A 16,964-nucleotide genomic window follows, 5' to 3' on the forward strand; every position below is an offset into this window, starting at 1 on the left:
GTCACGTTCCTTTTTTAGTACTGAAATATTTGTTACAAAACCAACGAAGGAAAAGAGGTATCTTGTGTCTGGGAAATGAAAAATTAATTATTTTACAAGGCGCACGTTTATTACTTGCTTTAACACTGCAAAAAGCGAAGCTAAATTTTAAAACACTAGAAATTTCGTGAAAAAGTTACTGGATGAGAAGTTTAATAAAGCTTTAAATAAAGACAAATAGGAAATGATCTGCCTTAAAAAAGAAAGGAATTTAAGAAAACACAAGGAGTTTGTTCAGAAATTCAAACCTATTTATCTAAAAAATCTAATAACTTTAAAAAATATTTTTTTGGAACCAAAAACAAAACTTATTTTACACGCAATCGAGTTGCGTGAGAAAACCAAAAATGGTTTTATTTTAGAAATAGTAATCGATTATTGATTTTACAAAACTTTTTTTTTAAAATTACATTTTAAATACAACTTTTAATTACTTTATTTTTTTACAATGGTTAAAAAAACTAAAAAAAGAAATAAAATAAAAAATTTAAAAATATAATTAAAATTATTATTATTAATAATATTGCGTAGGAAAATTCGTAAATTTCAACATTTTTCATTCGCTTTGCAGCTATAAAGATGAAATTAATCTTTAGTATTTTTAAAAATATTTTATGTTATCGGAATAAAATGTTCCTCTGTATATAAGTTAGTACTCAGAAAAAAAGTTCTTTCTTTGATTGTTTGTAACCAATTCAGAGCGAAATTTTATAATGCAATAATTTTCTAATAAAATTCACTTGTATAATTTTTTTCCCTACAAATTGAAAAAAAAAAAAAAAGAGCATGAATTTAAACTGCTGCAGTAATATTTCCAGCCTCCCCCCCCCATCTCAAATTTCCTACTACCATGGCGAAAGTTAACAGAGGATAACATTATAAAATAAACTACTAGATAATTCAAAACATGATGGATCGTTTTTGACAAAAAATGGATCCAAATAGGATCCAAATATAGATCCTATTTGTTTTGGGAAGAAAAAATATGGTATTTTTGTGTAAAACAAAGTTTTAAATGAGTGTGTTTTACAACAGCTGTCCTACGGAGCAAAAACGTGAACCCTTTTCAGCTGAGAACTTCTAAGGCTAAGGGAAACTCAATGTTGGGAGACGTGTATAGTGAAATTAAGAAGTAGAAAACTTATAAATGAACAATTAGGCAATGTGCTGCAATGGTAAGAACTAAAGCGTTTGAAATAGTTTTGCTCCGGTCATGTCAATAAAACCATAACAGATGAATCTCAACGAATTTGGTTGGTTTCCTTCTGGTATAAAATATCCCAGAAAGCATTCCCATGCGAAATAGTCTGACGAATAATTACAGGAATTAATCGAAGATGAGTTTTAGAAGATTATCCTTTGGAAACATTATAGAAGAAAACATTATAAGGGAAATTTGTTCCTGCTGTGGTTTCAGTTGGAATGATGATGCCATCTATGATTAAAAAATAATGATATAGTCAAATACAGGGTTATTTTTAAAATTACGTAATCTCAAGTGAAGTTAGTAAAAATTTTTCAAGTTAAATCTTGGTCTCGACTGTTTATTTCGACTGCTTTACGGTAAAATAATCTATTTAAAAGACATTGAAAAAATAACACGAGCAATTCCTTCTTTTTATTTACCCGAATCCTCATTGTGCTACACAAACTAATTTCAAGGATTAAAAGTAATCACTAAGTGGTGCAATATCTAGAAAAGAGTACAAAGCAGTGTTTATACAATTACGTTACATTTAAAGTTTTTTTTTTTTTTGCCCAGATGATAGACTATGTGGTAATAAATTTTTAATGCACAAAATAATTGCAAGCAAAACTTAAACTTGGTGTTAATTTTTTTTTATATCCTTCGGGTTAAAATTAGAGAATTTGAATGAAGTTTAAAATTTGGAGAACAAAAAAAAAAGTTTTTTTTTTTTTTCCAATTTTGCGATTTCACATGTCTCTGGTCAAAGAAATATTTAGCTTATACTCATTTAACCTAATAATTGTTTTTTTAGACTAGATTGATCTATGATACATTACCTGAAGCCATCAATCCGTATTTTCCATAGGCGAGGTGCAATTGCAGATGATCGAAACAACCTTTCGAGCTAAAAGTAAATTCCAAAAAATTATAAAACATTAAAGCATTTAACCTGTAATTATGATAAAAGCAAAACATTATTTATTTTTAATAGATTCAACAAATAAGGGGAAAGAAAATTCATTGTGACCCACGCAAACGAATCTCAGGCCGAAAGAAGTGAAGTGGGAATAATGTATAAGATGTGTGAAAGAAATCTCTGAACTCCTGAAGGGAAAAAATAATGAAAAATCAATGAAAATGAATTCTTTGGGTGTTTTTATTTTATACTAGCTGCGTTGCACAGTCTACCTTGAAAATATGAGTTGCGTCAAGTGATGCATATTCAACAATCAAGCTTAAATAAATGAAAACTATAGTGTAAAATTTTCCGTCAACGTGAAGAAAAGATCAATTTTATGACTCAAAATTTAAATTTAGAACTTTTTGATTATATTTTTTAACTTTCATAAGTTTAGTCATTGTTATTTATAGGAGTAAGCATTCCGTTTTATAGAATTTTTTGTGAAACCTCAATTTAAGGTGGTTTCGCCTCCCGCAGGAAAAGTGAAAAAACACCTATTTGAATTCCTGAGCATCCCTTAGTATTTAATTGTTTTTTTTTTTGTTTTTTCAGTATCACTCGCACTTTCGATAAACATACCAACGGAACACACATGCCCCGCTGATGTAGCTTCACTTCGGGAACTTTTCCTCTCAGAAAAAATTTATTTTTATTTAAAATGTATGAAAGTAGCTTTAAGTCTACATGCAAGCAGAGTTTACTGTATGTTAATGCGGTAATTTAAGCTAGGTGTCCTACCAAAAATGTATACAAAACAGAATTTCGTGAAATACACCTCCAGCTCAGTCATTTCCAGCCGAGGACTGCAGTTTCGTGCTTATTAGCACTCATCAGCCCGGCATAGGAAAGTAACTGAGCTGGAGATGGAAAACCTCTTAAGGAAGCCAAGAGTGCCAAACAAACTGGTAGCTAATATAGAATTAGCAGACCAGACGAGTGACCGAAGCAATGGTTCGGTTCAACTCGAAGATTGAACGCAAGGCTAGGTATATTCAGTAAATGGCTGAGCTGTCGGTGTATTTCACGTATTTCTGCTCGAGCCCTGGCTAATGGGCGGTAATTTACTGAATAAACCAGAATTTGTTTTTCCAATAGAGTACTAAGGTTTTTTCACCCTTAGTACTGTTTTTTTTTTCTAAATTTAAACTGAGGTTTTGTTTAAACTAAAGACTTGTAAGTTTGATCAGTCTCTTTGTGGTGCACACTGGGTTGTGCAAAGTCGGTCGCAGCACGGCTGATTCTCTTTTTCGTCCTGCATTTTGAATTTAAAATGGCTGAGGTCTTATTTTTAGTGCTTCATTGGAATGCTGAGTGTCTTTCCTAGGCTAAAGGAACACAATGACTGTTTTCTATTCTCTAAGGTAAATAAGTTAAGGGTTAAAGCTTGATATCTGTAAAGATTTTTTTTTTTTAACGTTTGCTAACGCGTTTATGAAGTTCAGATATGTAATATTATTGCAAATATAGAACTACTAAATAACTCGGTTAAAGTTTAATAAACGCAGTGGCATTTGCATTTCTTATCCTTTAAAACAGATCCCACTACGAACCAAATTTGCATTGAAACGCACTTAGCTTTAAGTTCAGTACACGAGTTGTTTTACTCATTAAACTACCGTCAGAAAACTATGTCAATGTAGAAACTTAATTACTTTTGAGGTAAAACTAGCAGGAAAGATATTTTAGCGATCAAGAAACGCTGAATTACATTCTTTTCCAAACACTTTAAGTATTTGAACGGAAAATTTGTTGATTCAAACCCGCAACGCAACTGTTTTGAAATGTCCTACTCTTAAAAAAGCTTATCTTAAATTTATGCTCATAGTACATATTAAGTTAGCGTGCTTAATGTTTTAAGCACGATAAAATAGTCTGATTTCAAAAGGAAGAACTTTATTTCATATATAAAATCTTAAATACGAGGAACGTTGTAAAGGAGAGTATCTTTGGCAGCTGTCAGTATTTCTAATAGCAAACTTGTTATGAAAGAAAAAAAAAAACTTTCACGAAAAACTACGATGAAAATAATTAATCGAATTACAAAACCCGCAAGTATTTCTATAGTAATTTGTAATGTATTATTTTTTTATTACAGGAACAACCAACTCTGTGAGCGAAAGAGAGACTTGTAAGATGATTTTTCTATTCAATAAAATCTGAAAACCACTTCCCAAAATAGTTTTAAAAAAATGAACTGTAAAACATTGCTTAGAAGCACGAACTTTCTGCAAATTTTTATTCCAAAAAAAAAAAAAAAAAAAAACTGAAATCTAAAGCACTTTTCCTGAGCTATCTCACCTAAATACTTAGTTAAAGAGAATACATTTGATAAAGAAAGTAGAAAAACAAATAGGAAAATAATTGAGTCATTCAAAACAGTCAGTTACCTGAAGGTGCACAAAATTTGCTCTTTCTTTATAGGCAGGAGAATGTCTATTATCTAACTGTTCATTCCACCGTATCCCCTTCTCCAAAACTATATAACCAGCTACCTTTATCAACGTGACGTCATCTTCCACGGACACACTGGGAGTCTGAGTCTGATCAGTGAATGGTTCATCAGAGAACGGTTCCTCCGTCTCCGTCGTCGTAGGTACAGTTGTGGTGCTGGGTTCTATCAATGCAAAGAAGCAGGATCTAATTATGATCATTCAATTATTGTTATTTACTCGAAATCAAGGAGTATTTAAATTTGCTTCTAAAAATAAATCTTGAGAAAGGCTTTTATAATTAAAAGTTTAAAGATGTTTAATTTTCCATTCCTGCAAAGGCGATTTTACTATATTAATGTCTTTATTAAATTGTTTAGAGTAATGAAAGCTTTTTGAAATAATATGCGTACATACATTAATATATGGGAGTTCAATGTGACCTCCCAAAAATGTCCTTATTAGGCAAGTTTTGCCTAATGATTCGGAATGACAGCATTGTACTCTCCACATCTGAGAAGTTGAGCTATGGCTTTGAGCAAATTCATTTCTTTCAAGGGAGAGCAATCAGTAAAAAGAGGAATTGTAAGGTGCAGAGTTGGGCTACCATTGCAATCCTTTTATTTGGCGAGAAAATTCCTGTACCGTTTGCTACTTCTTACCTGAATTATATTGTTCGCCAAATGGGCAATAACACTGCAAACTAAATCCGCTAGTTCTTAAACCGCTTTTTCTCACCCCTATTTCAACAAATGGAATCGTTTAATGGGTCAGGCAGCAGAGCTCAACTTGTCAGAGGTGGACAGTAATGAAGACGGTATTGCAAAACTGCCATTTTTGACACCCCATTTTTGAAACACATTTTATTTAATAATAATGATGTTCAATGCATTCTCTCATTTGACGTATATATGTGTGCATGTCATTTTTTATCATTCGGCAAAACTTGGAGTTTTATTCAACAAATGAAATCTTCCCTCCCGCAGAAATTTAAGTTCGGTTCAGGTTCTTTCTAGTCTTCAATAACTCGAAACTAAAATAGGAGTGACTCAAGCCCCTTTCATTCAAACCAGACATACACATAATAAGGAGTAAGCTCAAAAAACATCATTTGTTTAATGCTAAATTAGTATGGTAAGGTAATTCAAAACCACATAACCGTTCCATAAATTTTAGTTAGTTAAACATTAGTTGAAATTTTGTATGTTTCATGAAAGTTAGCCTAAATTGCAAATGGAGCCTCTTTAGTTCGGTTGAATAATATATGAATTTAAGTAATACTATATGCTCTTGCATATCTTAATAATTGAGCGGATTAGTTCTCATGCTAAACAGAGATATCTTTCTTCAAAAGCAATTTATTATGCTTTTACCCTTTTCATCAAAAGGATCCTTCATCATTTATGTAACAGCCCTCACTTGGTGTACAACTAATTCAGCGCACAGTTAAGATGAAATTTAGTTACGACTTTCATTAAAATAAACCAACCTCGTTCTGTAACAATGTTTGTTATTACTTTTCTACTTCCTCTATTGTTATTAAAAGGATCTCGCATACTTATTCTTGTATCGTTTCAGTAATTTTCTTTGTAATTAAATTTCCACATTGTCAGACTCAGATAATATATCTTTTAGCACTAGTCCTTAATTTCAAGTAAACGGAAATAATTTAGTTGAACAAAAAATCACTGAATATAAATTAAAAGGAACACTTTGAAAGAAATTAACAATGTAAAACAGGGGTTCTCAAAGCGGGTGCCGCAAGGAGTAGCAAGGGGTGCCGCAAAATGCCTATGGTATCAATAGATATAATATAACACATTGGCAAGGGTGCAATGAGAAAATTTAAATTCTTCAAAGTGTGCTGGGAATCTACAAAAAAAAAGGAACCTTTGTCTTAGAATTTAGTCTGAAGTTATGTAGTTTAAGTAAAAAATGATAGTAAATCAAAATAAAATTTTTGAAGTTTTCGAAAAAGACGTTGGCGTAAGCACCCAGTTCATCTGATCGCAAAGAATGCTCAGCTTGAGACTGGTATTCAACATAGAATAATCGCAAAAAACCCTAAGACCTCATTAGTGGAAACCTTTTTAAGAACGAAATAGTTTTTTATCCATGCCCTGTTAAGTGCGAGTAAAATGAAAAAGTAAAGAAAATAAATAAATTAATGTTATGCGATACGAAGTGACCCTAGTTTTAACCAGAATATGTAAAACTTGAATTCAAAGTTTTTTTTTCTTAAGTTAAATTTCTTAATAGTCGCCGAACAAAACAAAAATATTCATATTCAAAGTCAAAATTGAGAATTAAATATTTTCCAATCAATTACTATTTGTATAAAAATAATTTGTTCCTCTTTTGTGCGAAAAAATAAAGTGCTTCAAGTTTGCTTCACGAAAATCCTTCAGTCAATCTCTTAATTTTATCATTGCTAAATCTAATAAGACATTTCTTTAGACATTTTTCGTTGCTAAAAAATGACGATAAAAGTTTAAAATGAAAAAAATATCATCCTAATAATAATTTATGTAAAAAAAAATGTTTGCTATCACATGAAAAATAAAGCACAAAAATATTCGCTAAGTTTCTTAATAGGCTTAAAAGTTTCGTCAATTTTTTATCCACGCTGAAAGTCTCATTATTTGAAAGCAATTTGTTTAATATTATATTTCTTCAAACAAATTATTAAAATATATTCAGCTTCTCTGCAATTTTCTCGATTTTTTTTGATGGAAATAATAATTTTTTTAAAGATGCTGTAGAGTTGTTGAGTTTTCAAATAAACATGTTTGTGTTTTCTGAGTGAACAGGTTATAAAGCCGGTTTTTTGAATTTCTTCCAGTTAAAATTCTTAGCTTCAAAACAGCTAATACTCTCAGTATGTGCATAAGAAAATTTCAAAAAAGCTATTTATTTAAGAAGTATTGTTTCTAACGCTCTTACATGAGAACCGACACCCATTAATTTGACTTATTAAAAAAGGTCGGATCTTTAATAGACGTAAAAGGAAGTAGTGTGTGATCTACACCAGATTTTTTATCTTCATACAATTGATAATGTAACCAAATGCTGGACTTAGTTCACTTGAACTAAAACACTTACCCCACCGAAACGTATTTTAAAGCCAAGGTACTCTAAGCATGAAACTTAACAGGTCAATTTAAGCAAATTCATTAGTACTATTGCATATTTTTGCAGTTGAAGTTTTGACAGTAAGAGTTTCTTTTTTGAAGTTTTGTAAACACTTGATGATAATTTGAAATTCAATGAGAATCAAATAGAAAAAGACCCTTACCCATAGAGAAAACAACGTCTGGATGAAGTGGTATCAGACCTGAATCTCCAGTGGCATAATGGATACGTACAGTGGCTAACTTATGAAAAGATGCGGCCGTCGTTGACGACGTTATTGAGGGCCTTCGAGTTCTGGCCTTGTTGAAGATGGACACTGGGGGACCTTCCGAGGTCGACGGCTTGGGAGGAGGTCGTGGAGTGAAAGGTCGACGTTCCCGGCTTTGTGCATCCCCGATACCAGGAATCTTTATTTTAGGCTTGCGGATTCTGACTCCCGATTCCGTGGTTGGAGCAGGCGTTGAGGTCGATGAAGGTGACTGATCAGTCAAATTCACTTCTGTAACAGCTGCAATCATTTTGATATGAGTGAGAATCCTTTGAATTTTTTGTTTCAGATTCACAAGTTCCAACGTTTTATCTAAATTACCAATTACGTTTGATACCATATACCAGGCAGATGTGGTGGCGTTTCCACATGCCCTGCACATCTGAGGAAAGAAATATGGTTAAAGTATCCAAGATAAAATATTCCAATGGTCACAAACGGTCAGCGCTGTAGAAGACGACAGTGATTTTTAATTTACGTTAGTTGGATCAGTTATTTGCTGATTGAAATAAAATTTAATTGATTAAATCAGAAAGAGCTTAAGTCCTACCGGTGAAACTTTTCAGGATTGAATTGTGTTTATTTCATTCATAGTGTTAAAAAAAAAGTGTTTATTTCATTCATAGATGAATCAAATTAAACAAGAGTTTTCATGACTAATCAAGCCATAAGTAGGTACTAGGTTTATTATTTCACATTAAATTACGTGTCATTTCGCTATTAAAATTAAAACTTTTAGAAGAATTTGTACTTATGCCCTTGTTGTAAACAATAATATGAAAATCTATTTCAAAGTGATAAAAGTGTAAATCAAGTAAAACTGATTTATTTTAAACTGATTTATGATAATTAAAAATAATATAACAAAGTGAGAATAATAATTAGTGAAGTCCGTATGAATAAAATCTTTACGTTAGAAAATATTTCTTGTTTTTTACCTTTTCTCTCGTCTTGTTTTTAAATAAAGTTTAGTGTAAAATTAAAAATAAAAAAACAAACAGTAAAAAAAAAGAAAAAGGTTCATGTGTGTTTAAACTAATCTTATTCATAAAATTCATCCTCCACAGATATATTATTTCGATTCTTTTGCCTACTTTCGCGAACCAAGTTCAATGTACATATTAATATAATTAAGGTTAAAATTGCGCTGAATAAGCGTCTTGATATTAATTATTTCCTCGTACATTATAAACTAAAGACTTCAGCTACATAATCAACTTATATTTTAAACGCAAGTTCAAAAAACTGCGTTGTTTCAAGTGATAAACTTGATGAATTAGCTTATATTGATGAATCTTACATGAAGTAGCTCAAAAAAATTCAGCAGAGTAAAGAAAAATCATAGAGATTAAAAGTTAGTAACAATGAAATGCACTAAAACTTACTCATATTCGACTTTTCTAATCCAGAAATGGTTTCTGACATTGAAGCGTGATCCGCTTTGTCATGGAGGGAATCAGCTGCTTTCAATACTGCGTTGTGACTACTGTTATCCATCACGGGAATAGAAACCGATACTGAGGTCTTGACAGCGATTCCAGATATCGTGGAATTTGAACTGCTTACTACATTTCCAACTGAAAAATTTTTCTGAGTTAAGGATTCAGCAAGCTCTGGCTGTATCACGGTGGTTGGTAAATCTGTACTTATGTCAAGCTTTTCATCAGCGTTACTTGGCGCCGGATTAGGCAGAATAATTGGGCTTGAAATTCCTGGTGTGGTGGTTTCTACTTCAAAAGACATGGTTTGAGATGATCCCCGATGGCTTTGAGCAGTTGAAGGTTCCGAACCTTGGGACGAAGCTGATACAACAGAAGTTGGTGGGCTAGGAATTTTCAACATAACTGGACGGACTTCTGACTGTGCTGTCTGAGGCTCGAAGGAAAGGCTAAATGCTTCAACACTGTAAGGAACAGTAGAATTATGAGTTTTTAAATTTGCTGGATGATGTATTTCTGCGATGTCGTTGCTAACACTAACTTCCAAATTCTTATTTGCACTTTCTTGGGTGCTGGTGTATTTTGAAGGGCGGGTAACTCTATTTTGTAAAAGCATCCCTTCAAAATCAAAATTTGAGGCACCATTATGTAATATTCCGCTACTTTCAGACTTTTCAAAATTAATACTAGACGCGACCGTAGTAAGCTCTTCGGGGCTATGAAATTTAGAACTATCGTCAACTCCAACGTTTTCCTTGGACATGCCAACTGTTACATCAGGATCATCATGAGGCAATAGCTGGTGCGAGAAGATCTGAGCTTTATCTAGAAAAGATTCATCTATTTTTACAACTTTAGAAGATTCGTTTGAAATTGGTTCATCACCGTACATATCTTCCTCCAGTCTTTTTACAAGATTCCACTCGTACTTCGTAAGTCCATTTTGTTGTCCTTCAATTTCTGTTGATGTATTTAACGCATCAACAGGACGATCTAATTCACGCTCTTTCATTTCGGAGTTTTCAATGGAAAACGTAACAGAATCCGGGTCAGGAGGATCCTGATTTGTGACACCATCTGGATCAAAAGTACTCCCCAGTGAAGGATATTCTGTAAAGGTATCAAGAGCTGGATGGCTACTTTGATACCCTTCAGAATGAGTACTGAGAAACGATTCAGAATTGATTTCATCTTTTTCATTAGCAATAATTTTTTCAGTTGAACTAAGCTCTATGTTTTCATGCATGCTTATTGGTTGCAATTTGATATTTGACATCATATCAGAGTTTTGGTTAATATGTTCATCTAAAAGTGCAACTAAAGGTTTTTCTAAATTATCATTTTCTACAGACCCAAAAGTACCACTATTTCCATCATTACCATTTTGCTTGTTTGATAAGACGCTATTAGTAGTGGATTCCAAATCAGTAGATGCAGTTCGGGAGAAAATAGTAACTTCATGCCCTTCTGAATCAGAATCTTCTACTTGTAGTTTCTGACTGACTTTTTTCATACTGGCTGAAACTTCTAATTTACTTGAAACACTTTGCTTCGAATGCTCAGAAATGGATGTGCTAATTGATGTTTGAAATTCTGGAATTTCTGTTGAAGCTCTGAAAGCAGTCGTTGGGTTTATCTCATCAGATTTGGAACTTATGGTGGAGTTTAAGCTTCTTTTACGGGTTGATTTCATTTCAAGATCTTCTTTCGTCTGTTCATATATATCTGTGGTCACAGTCGTCTCATCAGCAACAGCTTCAGTTGGTACTTCTGGAAAAGCAGATGAAGTTTCAAACTGTGAACTTTTAGGATTTTCTGATATTTTATTTTTATCCTCACTTTGCTCATTTTGAACTGTAGTCTTCTTAGTGTCTTCATTAGCATCTCCAGAAAAAGTACTCGTTTGCTGTTTCGACTCAAGTGTACTTTCGATCTTATCTGTCGACAATTCTGTTGAGCTCTCAGTTGTTTCTATATGAACTGATATTGCATTCTGATCAATTTTTTCCTTTTCTTCCATCGCTTGAGAATAAACTGTGTGTTCATGCTGGGATGATTTATAATTTCCAGAATCTTTGATTTCACCTTTAGCATTAGCAGAAGTTTCACTACTAATATCATCATTAATGGGCTTAATTTTATCTGTATAAGTTTCAGACTCTACGTTTTCGGCTTCAGAAATTTCATCCGCTGTAGTCGTAGAGTTAAAGCTCACATCGTGGGACAAAAACTGAAAACTTGAGTTCGATGATGAATCATCTTTGGAAATATTCCTCAAAGTTTGGACATCATCTGGTGATGAAATTAAAAAACTATCTACGCTGCTAGAATTATTTACACCGTCGGTAAAAAATTCCGTTGACAGTGAGAAAGCTGTCGTTTCTAATGAATCAGATTCTGTTACTAATTGTTCAGCGAATGATAAAACTCCTGGAAAGAAAGAAAATACATATAAGTCATGTTGCTTGCTCATATACAAAACAAAATGAAATATAAGTCACACTGCTTGCTCATAAGCAAACAAAAAATGAATAAATAATGAAACTGTTTTATGAAAAATGCATTTTTGGTAGCTTTTATTTTGAGCATCAGTAACATGACTCAGTAAATGTTATAATCATAAACATCGCAAAAAAATTACTTCTACGGCTTTGTGTGGAACAGAATAGACTACTGAATGATGGGCAAGAAATTATTTTTGAATACTAGATTTATATTATATTAACTAGGTTTTACACTAACAAACAAAACAATTAACACCTTCACTGCCAGGGTTAATTCCATATGTGACAGACATTACATCAGACAACTATTTTTCTTAGTTTCAGGTACCAAATATTAAAATATGTTAATAAATTTTGGTGTACTAAGACATTTTTATGCCCTTATTACATACAAATAAAAAAAAATATTTTGTTGAATTAAATATTTGAGTTATAAAGTAATAAAGCACTGTGACAGACATTACAAAAAATGGACATGGAAATGAGTCGATGCCTTGTTGTTAACCAATTGCTCTGAATTGATTTATGTTATGGGTTCAAAAAAAAAGTTGTTAGTAAACAAAGAATGTTTTCTACAATATTTAGGTGAAAAAAGTAAAAATTTCAAAAAAGGGTTTTTTTAAAAAATATTTCAACTGTGTGACAGACATTACAAGATTTTGTGACAGACATTACACGTGCAAAATTTTTATTTGAATTTCTATCAGTAAATGAAAATATTTATTTCTTATGACAATAAATGTTACAAATTGAATACTTAAATGATTTGGAAGACGAAAAAGTGTTAAAGTACATTATTAAAGTTTGTAAAACCCACGAGAGTTGACCAAAGTTGGAGCAACTGTGGTCGCTACTATTTGTGTTTTATTATACCAAACAGCATGGTCTTCTGACTCAAATTTAAATAGTCCTTTTATTTTGGCTGGCATGAGACACTTTATTTGGTACTGTTCTCCCTCTCTTTTAATTATTATACCATTAAACTTTTCATTGTCATATGTTGCATTGACCCACTGACCGCATTGAAATTCTTCATTACCTGAAGGTAATGGTATTTAACTTTCCACGCATTCTCCAGTTTTAAAATTAAAAATTATTCCCTTTTTGCTGTCTGATATTGAACTATAAAATATTTTCCCTTCACAGCAAGAACGGAAACAGTGTGCTTTCCTGGTATTTGGAATTCCCTTGATTTCTTCATCATCTATTCTCCACAAATTATCCCAATCTGCTTTCATTGCTTGAATGTTTTTTTCTGACCTGAACAATACATTTATTCCAGGACAAACCCTTTTTGCTGCTTCAGCAAATTCAAAAGCAGTTCTTGGGTCGATCGTCCTAGCTCTACTAGCCTCTCTACACGTCGGTTTATGGTTCCACCAATGCCATCGATGCAACCTTTACCATGGGAGGTGGCTGAAAAATGCCACGCTGTTGAAAGTTTACTCTGAGTCATAGCGTAAATGGTGTACTTTTGTTTAAAATGTTGTGATGTACCATTAGATATAAATTCAACATGCTTCATTTTAAACTGGGGGAGTTTTTGAGAAAACCGTTCCAATATTACGTCATTAACCGTTATGACAGCATATTTGTCATGATTAAGATAGTCGGACACAACAACATAGGGTTCAGAACTTACATTAGCACTCTCCGGTGTTTCTCGATAATATAACATAGTTGTGTAAATTGTGGTTGATGTGCTTTCCCAATGAGCAGACTGAATTTCATCTTGATAGACATGGGCATAGTTTTCACTAAAATCAACATGAAATAAAAGTGTGCCATAAGGTATATTCGATTTAAGGTTTTCCAAATATTTTGATTGTTTGCGCTTTTGTATCTGTCTGATTATATCATCTGTCTGTCTTTGTATTGATCTATTGTATTGATTTTACTCGAGATCATCTTCCAGTTCTAAGCAGAAAATAATACTCATAAAACTTGAAACACTCACAGTATGAGGCCTAATGAGTTGTATTGAGCTGTTTACTAAAACTGTTCTGTTGTTGCCAAAATCAACTTAGAAATTGTTACAATTTGATGCTTGCATATTTAAATAAACTATTGTGACAGACATTACACATGTGACAGACATTACATATGTGACAGACATTACAAATTTAAAAACCCTCTATAAAATTGAATCTTTTAGGTTTTTTAAAATTAACTACATGGACATGTTTCTTTTAACGCAGAATAAGAGGAAATATAAATAAAAGTATAAGATATAAACCTATAATTGTTAAAACTTAAAAAAATTATGTTTTTTGTGACAGACATTACAGGTCTCAGAGAGATTATTCTAAAACCTTTAAAAAATTCAAAAACATTTTTTATCAATAACTTTGATGTTTTTCAAATGCTCATGAATCACTTTTCTTGACTAATAAAACTTTTGAAAGGGATCCATTTCAAATTTTTAATTTAAAGAAAAATCAAAGTTGTGAAAATAAAGCTTGTAGTTTCGGTCACAGAATTGACTCTGAAAAACACTTCATAAAAAATATTAAGATATAATAATAGCAGTGAATTTTATTAATTTCAAAAAATTTGTTTTATTTCCTACACATTATGATCCAAAACTAAAAGTTTTAATGAAATTTAAAAATTAGCAACTATGTCCACATATTCATGGAATTAACCCCAGGTCAAAATTGCAAATGTTCACCAAGAAGCAACCGTTGGGATACGGGCTGTCCTACCTGATAGCCAGTGTCAACCGTTGGGATATGGGTTGCCCTAACTGATAGCCAGTGTCCACCGTTGGGATACGGACTGTCATATCTTATAGCCAGTGTCTCAACGGAAACATCATTAGCTATTACATGATTATGTGTTAGAAAACTAGGGCATAAGTCCACCAGTTCGATACTATTTTTCCACTTTAAAGTCTTACCTGCGTTTATACTATCTAAATAAGAATTAAAGAAAAGGAAACTCGTTCTAAAAATGGAAAAAATATGAGTGTGTACAAAAAAAAATTATTTGCATTTAAAAAGTACTATTAGCATTAATTATAGACAATCGCCAGCCATCACTTTAAAAAATGTTCATAAAAATGCGTAAACATGTACATTTTTGAAGTCTAGTATATCCAAGAAGCATATTGAAATAAGTTTCTATAGGAGCAGTAAACCTACATAAGGTATTTTCTTTGCAAATGAACTGGATTCTTCTTAAACAGTGACCATGCTATTTTGAAGTGGTGCATATTATTGCTAGAAATGTAAACATGGGAGTTCGAACTTACTTGGGATAGAATTTATTTATTAAGAGTTTTTTTTTTACAATTAAAGTCGTAAGAGATATAATTCTGACACCAAAGGAATATGAATACATTTTGGTACGTACAACTGGATCTGGAATTCCCAACAATGAAAGCAATTGTGACAATGTATTTATAATATATTGCGTCAGTATTTTTACGATAAGTGTATAGATTGCAATTTTGTTCACATATATTGTTGATTCGTTGTAAGGATATATTTGAAATACAAATTTCTAATTTCAAACGCACCAACCATTCTATCTAGTTCTAACGTAGTTATATTTGAACCACATATAAAATAAGTGATGGTAAAATTTTCATATACTCTTTTAGAGTACGCAACAGGTATTACAATGCCGAAGCGGCGCTTAAAGGGTCCAAGACGAAAGGTCTAAACATCCCTGCAGTAGTTAATACTCTGCTGCAGCATGAAATAAGATTTTGTTAAAACTACAGTTATTTTTAATAATGAGAGTTTATCTTATACCTTTCCCTTTAAGATGAAGTTATTAGTTATTGTTAGTTATTAGCGTGACCAGATCTTTCTAATGGGGAAAGGTTGAGGTTCATAACAGTCTTAGATGTATATACGCATAACAGTATACACACACTTATACATACAACCGTGTATGTAACATTCATAAAACATAAAACCCGACGATTTCCTTTAAGCATAGAACAATTCAAACACACACACACAAAAAAAGTATTAGTTAACACACAGTCACAAATTAAAGCAGTTATGCGCTCCCCGAGATTCTGACAATATCTAAGTATTTTTCTCCCTTCGTACTACAATGGGGTTGTTTCCATCAGTCAAAAATACTACTTTTAGTCACTGAAATTGTTAGAATAATAATAAAAAAAAACAAGGAGCCAAGAAAAAAAAAAAAAAAAAAAACTTTCCCAACAGTTATTTTTTTATTTAACTTTAAGAGTCCAACGCTTGTTGTCAACCGCGTTGCCAGGACATAAATTTGAGCTGTGCGCTGATAGCATCAGTGAATGGCATTTTATCACTTGTGATGAAATGTAATTCCATCACATCATCAGTTGGATTATATGTAATTTCATCACTTGTGATGTCATGTGCAGAAGGGTAAAAAATTAATTCCAATCTGCACACCAAATAAATAATTGTTAAAAAACATTTAACTTTGTCAAAATATTAAGAAAATGGTTACATCCCATGTTTTTAAGCATATTCTTTCAGGAAAAAATACTTTTAAAATTTCGGAAACAACCCAATTGTTTCTTACATTTGTCTGACATCATGACGACACACCGTCTTTCTGTCGTTACAGTCTATACTAGCATCGGAAGAAAATGAAAGGTATGGAGGGGAGCCCATGTTCATCTCGTTTTCTCCCAACTACTCACAGTTCAAAAATATTGTCTCAAGTCCGGGAACACTTTCTTAGCCCTGGAGTAATTTTCTGTAAATTACAAATACTGCCAGCGTCTGAAACTTTTACAAGCGTAGGATGACAATTGTTAAAACTTTTCGCAGTTTAAAGAATATTCGTTAAACGGTTGGAAGAGAAAAAGTTGTTCCTCCTTAATTACTCCACACTTAATATGTGCAAGACTAGGGTTATTTTTCATTTATTTACCGAAAGAAGTTCACTTTTGATTTTAGGAACTTTTTGTTTGTTTGTTACGAAAAATGTGGAAAATAGATTTCGTAAAGTCAAAAAGAATTTTTTAAAAGCGTTTTGGCATGGTAAGTTGT

General features: G+C 32.2%; 1 protein-coding gene across 1 annotated transcript in view; it reads right to left on the reverse strand.

Moving 5' to 3' along the window:
* Nucleotides 1-16,583, reverse strand: part of LOC129216462 (mucin-2-like) — a 36,747-nt gene extending 20,164 nt beyond the window's left edge. The window contains exons 1-7 of the mRNA XM_054850676.1: nt 16,492-16,583; nt 13,600-13,718; nt 9,404-11,749; nt 8,347-8,400; nt 7,908-8,249; nt 4,577-4,803; nt 2,065-2,132 (exon numbers count right to left, since the gene is read on the reverse strand). Of these exons, the coding sequence (XP_054706651.1) occupies nt 2,065-2,132; nt 4,577-4,803; nt 7,908-8,249; nt 8,347-8,400; nt 9,404-11,749; nt 13,600-13,718; nt 16,492-16,583 (3,248 nt within the window). The remainder of the gene's footprint in view (nt 1-2,064; nt 2,133-4,576; nt 4,804-7,907; nt 8,250-8,346; nt 8,401-9,403; nt 11,750-13,599; nt 13,719-16,491) is intronic.
* Between the last annotated feature and the right edge of the window lie 381 nt (nt 16,584-16,964).

This window comes from Uloborus diversus, chromosome 2 (genome assembly GCF_026930045.1).
Source record: "Uloborus diversus isolate 005 chromosome 2, Udiv.v.3.1, whole genome shotgun sequence".
Taxonomy (NCBI): domain Eukaryota; kingdom Metazoa; phylum Arthropoda; class Arachnida; order Araneae; family Uloboridae; genus Uloborus; species Uloborus diversus.